Source organism: Takifugu rubripes, chromosome 8 (assembly GCF_901000725.2).
Source record: "Takifugu rubripes chromosome 8, fTakRub1.2, whole genome shotgun sequence".
Lineage (NCBI taxonomy): Eukaryota > Metazoa > Chordata > Actinopteri > Tetraodontiformes > Tetraodontidae > Takifugu > Takifugu rubripes.
Window position 1 is genome coordinate 3,505,884 of NC_042292.1, and position 8,972 is coordinate 3,514,855.

Sequence of the window (8,972 nt, forward strand, 5' to 3'; positions counted from 1 at the left end):
CATCACGTTAGCTTGTTGGTGTGTCGTCTCCATCCCAAAATATCAATGCTTAAGAACAGTCCATCATTCAAGAAAATGACGTCATCCTTCATTTGCAAGTTTCTTGCTCTAACATTTTTGTATCTGTAGGTGTTAACAAATCAGTTAGAATAATCCAACAAATGCAACATTAATGCCTCTTTTTGCTCTTTTTCCATCATTCTAGGGTTTCCATGGCAACTGCATCAACCCAAGTACTGATCCCTGAGATTCACCTGACAGACACTTTTGATACGTTTGCCCTGGACTTTGGCAGAGAGAAGAAGTTGTTGGAAAACCTGGATTATCTCACTGGTAAAACTTTTGCTGTCTCCTAAAAGTGAAACATATAAGCGACTCAACCAATTATTACTGAAAACTATTTCTCACTATTTCTCACGGGAGCCAATCACAAGGTGTCATCAACAATGAGTGCATCACAACATCATGTGAGGAGGACCTGAAGGCCTGTGAAAAATAGCTGGCTCATATTTATTCTCTGTAATGGACAAGGGCTTTGCTGGAGGGCCTTTTCACTAAGTGAATCAGTCTGAATCACTCCACTATGTGCAGCCACTCATGGCAGAAGGCTTGAGATGGGGGGGTGGGGGGGGGGGGGGGGGGTAGAGTGACAGACTCAGAAAAAAATAGGAAGTGGCCTTACAATCAATTCAAGCTGTGCCTTTGTGTCTTTTTTCCCCTTCGCTTTGCTAACGGCTACATGCTTTGAATGCAAAGACGCGTTTGTCTTATTTTTCCCCCTTTAAGCAATGCAGCTTATTATTAAAAAAGTGTACAAAAACGCTGATTTGGGATCTCTTGTGGTTACGTAATGACCCACATTTGTCACTGCTAAAGGGACTGTGATATTTACTCTTCCTGCTGTGATAATGTGTTCAGCTGAATATTTTATCATATCTGCTCCGTATTGCTTTAATTGCTCAACGCACCACTCGACTGGAAAGAACATGTTCAATCCCCTGTGTAACAAAGCATTGACTTCATAAACCAAACTGCATAAACAAAAACAAGGTTAATTGGGGCAACAGTTTGTCAAAATAATTGACAGTGTAGTTTTAAAATGATTACACGTTCATATCTTTTGGAAACCGAGACTGAAGACTCTTTTCACCCTCCGCAGCTCCCAACGCTCCGTCCATAAGGGAGGAGCTGTGCACGGCATCTTACGACACCATCGCTGTCCACTGGACATCGGACGATGAATTCACAGTGGTGTCATACGAACTCCAGTACGCAATCTTCACCGGACAGTCCAACATCGCCAGTGAGTAGTTTGATGAACTCATCACTCTCCTCTGGTGCAGCTGCTGGAGCTGACTGCTCGAGTTGTCTGACACTGTTGACACCGACGTTCTTTCTTTTCCCAATCAGTGGAAGCAACATGCAGCACCACTGGAGATTATTCCATTATTTTCATAGAAATTGCTGATGGGTTTGAATTCCCCTTGCAGAGAGTATGGGCATGCTAGCATGCTGTCACGCTCCGACTGGAGATCGTGACAATATAAGCAGCTCAAACCAAATGACACATGCTCGCTCATAGCAATACAACCTTTTTGAAGCAAATATTAGAAACCATACCAGCCTTCCTTTTATTCCTCCACCTTTTCTTGTCACTCAGGGCTACAATAACTTATGATGTTCCTCTCAGAGCTTTTGTGACGTTTTCCTCTGGCCAACACTTCCCTTTGGGTGTCTCGAATTTATGACATGCTTCTTCTGAGAAATGACAAATTTCCGGCAGCAGAATCTCTTGAAGGGACACCTGGAGGCCTTTATGCTAGCATCAAACAACAGTAGCTTATGACAGAGGGAAGATTTGACAATGGTGCCTCAAGACTTCACTAAATTCACGAACCTAGATTCATAATAAGATGTAGCAACATCTGCCTGGATGAAAACTGAGGTCTGGGTATCAGATGTTTCTTCAACTTTTACATCAGAGCACTAAATCATTGCCTTTTTGTTCTCTTTAATCTACTTTCCTTCAGCTGCACTTTTTCACTTGTTGTTTGTGTCTTGTCGCTATCTCACCACTTTAAAGACTAACTTGAGACTGATCCCTTGTCTTTCCCCTCACCCAGACACCCCGGGGCTTTCTCACCTCATGTTTTCCACGCACGATAATGTCAGAGAGGTGTTGCTGTTTGCATGCAAGTCACGAGTTGGACGCTTCCCCCGTGGAGAGATGAATCACTGTTCACAAAGTCTTCCAATGTCAACACAAAGACAACAGCCTTAACTTGTTCACCTCAGCCTTTACAAAACTCCTCCAGGGAAAATTGACTTTGGCTTTGGTTTGCAAATGTCATAAAATCATTCAAGTTTAAACCAGGATTATTTTCATTTTGTTTGTATTTTTGATCGCTGATGATGATAGGCGGTGGATAATTTGCATAGATTTCACAGGCAGGGCGACGGCAGCAACAAATGCCTTGCTACAAAAGGCAAATGCGTGCACGCGGGCATTCAGACTCGCCTGAGGATTATACAGAGACGCACACGGCAAAACACTGTCGCTTTGAAGCCAGCAAAGGTGCAAATGCCTTTTCACACATTTTCATCTGTGCTCTCCAACACAGGCTTACCCATAAGCATTAAATAATAATCTCACACGGCTGTATTTCACATCCTCTGAAGGATTCATTATTTGGCTTTTTGCCATCGTCAAAGTCCTCAATGTCTTCAACACATCTTTTGAAGCACATGCTTTTTAATAAACACGTCTTTCAAAATTGCTACCTTATGATGTCTTAAATATTCACCCTTCTGGTTTCTGTTAGCCACTGCTTATTCCTCATGGGTATACAAGGTTTAGTATACAGCCTGGACAGTGGAAATACAGCTGTATAAAATGTAGGAAACCTATTAAATTAACCTAATTTCTCTGCTAGAAGAAGCCAAGACGAACGCTTGGAACCCCAATTTCTGTCCAACACAACTGATGAACTGGATTTTCATTTTCCACTCATCTGGGCCTGTTTTGTATTGACTTGCCAGGTCTGTGTAACTCGTTGGACAGCTGGATGATTGTTCCCAACATCAAGCAGAACCACTACACCGTGCATGGTCTGCAGAGCGGCACCAAGTACATCTTTGTTGTCAAGGCCATCAACCAAGCAGGAAGCAGAAGCAGCGAACCTGCAACTCTGAAGACCAACAGTCAGTACAAACGGACTAAAAGCGTGACTTTTTTACATGTTATGCCTGTTTAATGTATATTGCTCTTCTGTTTCACCAGGTCAACCCTTTAAACTGGATCCAAAATCTGCGCACAAGAAATTGAAGGTGTCACATGACAACCTGACAGTGGAGCGGGATGAGACCACTTCCAAAAAAGGCCACAGCCAGGAGCGTTTCAGCAGCCAGAGCAGCTATGGAGTGGTTGGAAATGTCTACATTGACAGTGGTCGGCACTACTGGGAGGCTTTGATTGGCGGGAGCACATGGTGAGGGTTTTGGTTATTTTAGGCTTTAAAAATGTTGATATCTAGAATAGAAGTGTAAATGTGCCGTGTACTCTTCAGGTACGCTGTGGGCATAGCCTACAAATCATGCCCCAAGCATGAGTGGATCGGCAAAAACTCGGCCTCCTGGGTGCTGTGCCGCTGCAACAACTCCTGGGCAGTGCGCCACAACAGCAAAGAGTTTGCTATCGAGCCCTTGCCCCACTTGCGACGCGTCGGGGTTCTGCTGGACTATGACGCCGGCTGCGTCACTTTCTACGATGCAGTGGGTTCCCAGCACCTGCACACATTCCACGTGTCCTTTGCTCAACCTATCTGCCCTGTGTTCAATGTGTGGAACAGGTGTCTGACAATCCTCACTGGCCTTCCTATCCCTGACCATCTAGAAGGACTGGACCCCCAAGACTAGAGAGTACAGAGAATCAGGGATAAATCCAGCTAGGACGAGCGATCCTAAAGCTGCATGAGGCACAATTGTATGATACCATACTGCATATTTCCTACCTTCTCTTTCTTAGGTCATGAAGTTTTATTTAAGTTTGCCTCCTGCAGCTTTAAATTACAAAGACAAGAGCTAATGTTTAGCGGTTATCGTTAATTATGCCTCAAAAGTGGAGCAACAGCAAAAACATTTGGCTGGGTCATGCGATTGAGATGCCAGTGAAGCGTCGGATTAGTACTTCAGGAGGGGCACAAAATCAGTTTCTAACTTTCATCTCATCAGACATAGCACTTTGAAAACCTTTGAATCACATCTTCTGCACAGAACCAGGTCAGCCAGCCACGAGGCATTGGTTAGATTGAGCCCAGCTAGCACATGCTAGCTTCGGATTTTGTCCAGAAAGTTCCTTCTCACCCTTGAGTCGTCAAATAATGATTCTCTGATGATGAATAATTGATGTCATTCTGAATGCCCTGATCCGTGGTTAGCCAAGGATGCAGATGTGATGCAAGAATTACATTTTTGCAGGAATTTGGGCAAATATAATCACAGGAAAGTGCCAGACAATGTAAATCTTGTAAATTCACCCTACTGATTATACTTCCCTGATGACAAAGCAACCAAAATAGCCATTATTGTCTGTCCTGGTGTCTTTACAAACATAATAGAGCTGCAGAATTATTTTGGAAGTGAAAAAGGAAATAGCTAATGAGATGCGAATCAAATACAAAACTCCCTTAAAAGGTAGACCTTGTTTTTGTACATGTTGGTCATATGTTATTCAGAGTTTCTCTAGCCCAAAAAGGTAAAATAATGTTGGTGCAATTAACAATGTTGAGAAGGTGTCGTGTTCTTAATGAGTTAGCATGTTGATTTTGTTTTTGGCAGCTTGACAGGGCCTGCCGTTATAATTTCATGTGGTACATGATGATTTTTTTTTTCTCTTTCTGCGGCCCCAGGTTATAATTAAATGTGGGGTGTAAATGGCTCATTTTGGTTTTGTTTTATCACTATTGTATAAATCAAGCTGTTGAGTAAAACATTTCCTTGTTAAAATCCCAGAATGATTCATTTACTTGAAAAATTGGTTTTTAAACACTTGCAGCTGGTATTTGACAAAAAAGTCACTCAGAGTCACTTCAGTGGATCAAAAAACAGCTCAGCACAGAGGACCTCACTATTCTTTTTCTGACTCTTAATTTCATGTTTTCCTAGTTAATAAAATCAAAACAAAACATAAAAAGAGCAACAAAAAAACCTGCCAGAATAGTCCATTTGCGATTTGATAAACAAATAAAATAGTTACTAAAGTAACCATATATGATGCTTCCTACTGTAAATATAAAAATCTGTTTGGTATTTTGTATTGTTGCTTTGTTTCAATACCTGGTACACTTAAAAGTAACAGAAGGAATAACCTGTTATCTGTTCCAATTCAAACTGTGCATTTTCATTGTGTCACAAATGCGAACGTGCACTTCTTAATTTAATGTTTCCATCCTAACTTTCTGACCATGGTGTAATACTGTTTGTACTGTCTGCAGACCTTTTTGTTGTGGATGTGGGCACTTGCTTCACTGTCATCTGAGATGTGTTCATGAGAAGTTCAAAAATAAAAATTCCTTTTCACATGAAACCATATTTTCTTCCTTGGTTTTGTCTTTCTTTTACCCAAGAGGGCAAAGTCGTGCCTGCAGCCATTTCCGAGCTTCATTGTGAGAAATGCAAACACAAGAGCAGTTTAAGGAGGGTTCGTGAACCCAAGTCCAGTTATCGAAACTGTAAAATACTGATGTGTTTAAGAGTGAAGTCTCCTTGCTGCAGCCTTTTTTACAGGCATGAATATGATTAGCTACTCGGGACTCTGGCAGTTTAATACGAAACAACTCAACTACATGTTTTTAGATGGACAAGGATTCAAGATTTGGCATTATGAAGGTGTTTCCTAAATTCCCATTCCCCAAAACACACCATAATCATATCTTTTGGTAAAGCGTCGCCCGCATCAAGAAAATCCACACTAACAGGTGTGTAAACCAAAAGGGACCGATTGGAAAAGCTTCTAACAAGGGTATGAAACGCCTAACCTTCAAAACTATATTCATTCATTTTTCAATATTTCTGTCTGAAGTGCAGTTTCAGTATGCGAGACAAGATGTGTCTGGCTTATAAATGGTTCCCAACCTTAAATAATAACCCAAACTTCAGCCACAAAGTCAGTTCAAGATGGGACTGTGCATTAGCTTTGTGTTCAGTGTTAAATGTTCCTTTTCTTCAGTGCAGCATCGCTAGGCCAGTTTCGGATTTTCCCACGACAAGAGGAAACAGTTGAGTTTTCTGTAAAGGTTCCCGTGGAAATGGTTGCCTCCTTCTGAGCTTCCAGGAGCAATTGCTTTCAGCTTATGGGCCTTGATGGCGGTCTTGCCACTAAACTGCTAGCATGAGAGGGAGCTTTGGGTGTTTCAAAAAAAAAAAAAAGTTTTAGTGGCATAAGCGGGAACAAAAATGAGTTTACTCAGTGCTTCGATTGGTACACAATAAAAGGACACAGAGGCAGTTTGCAGGTCACTGTTGGTAAATACCTGAGGTATGTGCCTGTTTATCCATCATCCAACCGGGTCCAGAGAGGGGATGTTGAAGATAGCAGGGCTGCACCGTGTTATTGTGCTAATCATTGACAAGCTGGCCATGACAAGTGTTGACAACATGACAAGTGTTGACAACAGCTGTCGCGCTGTTCGCAACCTTTGGTTTGGTATGTGATCTGAAAGGCTTCATCAGAGACATAAACTACCGACAGGCTGCTTTAAATGCTATTTTCTTCACATTTTCACCAGTCCAGCATCTATTATAGGTGTTGTCTACCGTAAGAATAAAACACCTGTGGTCCCATAATGAACTTTGACATTTTCCTCTGAGTGAATTCAGCCAATATCAGCACTTGAAATGTTGTTATTGACCCTTCTGCTGTTTTCTTTTTTTTGAAGGCTTTACGAAGCATTTTAAACGATCAATATGGTTACTTGTGCTGTCTAGAGAGTTTGAGCTTCACCAAAACGTATTGCAAACATTCAGGGCTGACTATTTTATTGATCTGTAAAATGGACTCACTGATACATTAGCCTTCATTTATTTTTCCCTGTTTTATTTCTCTGTTTTATTGATCTATATTTTGAGTTGAAATTTGAATCACTGACCTTTTCCTTCTAGAGTTATTCACATACCTTTAGGCTAAAATGTAATGCTGTATTGATACATAACACACATGGGTCTATTAAAAAAATACATACACAAATCATCTATTTTATAATCCCAAATCATATTATAAGCATATCATACTGATTTAGATGTGTCTGTCTGACCCAAAGATGTATTTAGGTTTGTGTGGAGTGTCGTGCAGAGTATTGAAGATAAATACCCAAACTAACCAGCAGGTGTCACTATTAGTATTGAAGAAAATCCTTCATAAAGCATCACACTGACACTGAGACACTGAAATGTCACGGGACAGGGTTATAAGAAGATAATTACACAACACCATTTGCAAAATCAGTTGTTTGTGATCTTACAATCAAATACCCTTGAGCAAAGCCCTGATGCCTAATTACCCCCAGAGATGATATTTCATACGTTTTATCATCAGGTGAATTAGATAATTGCCACACACTGCATGTAACATAGCCACCACAGAAGAAATCATACACCCGCTGTGATGAAACAATTGGTCGCGTGAGGATGAAATTACAATTATTATTGGGATTTCATTAGCTATCGTGGCTAACAGATTCCGATTCTTAACTGTAGGTGATTGGATCAGCTGCATGCCAGCCTAACAGCGAATCAAAGGGGTTATCTACCGTGCGTTTCCGACTCGGAGTGGTTAAAGGAGATCCACCTCCTGCCTGTTGGCAATTTGGTTGATGTCAGGAAAGGTCACATGACATTGCTGCTTTAATCTGTAACAGTGAATCTTACAGGGAAAGGGACTAATATAGCCACGGAGGCTTAATGACTGTCATCTCTATGACCTCACAAAGCACAAAATCCCAGAAGTTTTTCCCCGGCTTGCATATATTGATGGTGGGAGGCTTAAATACTATTGTTTTCTTCAGCCAACAATTAGGCTATGCTAATTACACGGTATAGCTGTTGGGAGGCTTCAAGATTACAAAAGGTATTTCTTTCCTTTCTTTCATGGCTTTCAGCTTCTCAAGTACAGCTAGCAGCTCAGCATCATTAGCATGAAAAAGCAAAAGGGCTTAAAACCTGTTTTCAATAACAATAATTTTGGAAATTGCAGGTCCTACTTTGACGGTTTAGGAATAGTAAAGCTTGATCTGGTTTATGTTGTTTCATCCCTCTATCTTGATAGTTCTGAAAATAAAACCACATAGTGGGACTTTAAGGGCGTTTGCAGGCACCCGTCTTGAATTGTAATTGGCTTCAACAGAAGAATTAAGTCTCTTCTTTTATAGGCACATTTATGTAACAATTATACAGTGAGAATCATTACATTATCTACCATAACATGTATCTTTAACTACTTCATATTTCAGTACTATAAATCTTAATTTGGCTCTTAAAGTCTATAACACAACTATCGATTGGCAGTATTATCAATATAAGGAGAAAATGTTAGACTTAATTGAGAGAGGTAATTATATTCTGGTCATGTGACTTACAGGGTGCACTCGGGACTGGAGCATTTAGCTGTAAGCTGCAGCCTGTACCGTAATCAAGGCCACACCTCAGCACAGACGAGAGCAGAATTCCTCCCTCAGATGTTTCAGCAGGCTCCGCATGACTCTTGCCTTCCACAGCTTTACTGGTTTATCCATGACAGCAGCCTCCTCGTACTGCTGTACTGAAGTACAGTCGCAGTCAGCGGTTCAAGTAATGAGCACAATTTAGGAAGAATCAGAAATGGGCAGATGCTACTATGAAACATATTTCGTGAAACAAGGTAGTTACAACTATTTGCATCACTTTCAAATCATGAAATATTATTTCCAGCTTTTTGTGAG

At 41.0% G+C, this 8,972-nt stretch overlaps 1 protein-coding gene across 4 annotated transcripts in view; it reads left to right on the plus strand.

Annotated features, from left to right (window-relative positions):
* LOC101069053 (E3 ubiquitin-protein ligase Midline-1) overlaps positions 1-5,589 on the plus strand; it is a 48,739-nt gene extending 43,150 nt beyond the window's left edge. For all 4 annotated transcript variants that reach the window (XM_029840461.1, XM_029840460.1, XM_011606128.2 and 1 more), the window contains 5 exons: positions 206-333; positions 1,160-1,303; positions 3,040-3,201; positions 3,281-3,488; positions 3,567-5,589. In XM_029840461.1, coding sequence (XP_029696321.1) covers positions 206-333; positions 1,160-1,303; positions 3,040-3,201; positions 3,281-3,488; positions 3,567-3,915 — 991 coding nt within the window. In that variant the 3' untranslated portion in view covers positions 3,916-5,589. The remainder of the gene's footprint in view (positions 1-205; positions 334-1,159; positions 1,304-3,039; positions 3,202-3,280; positions 3,489-3,566) is intronic.
* Positions 5,590-8,972: the final 3,383 nt, after the last annotated feature.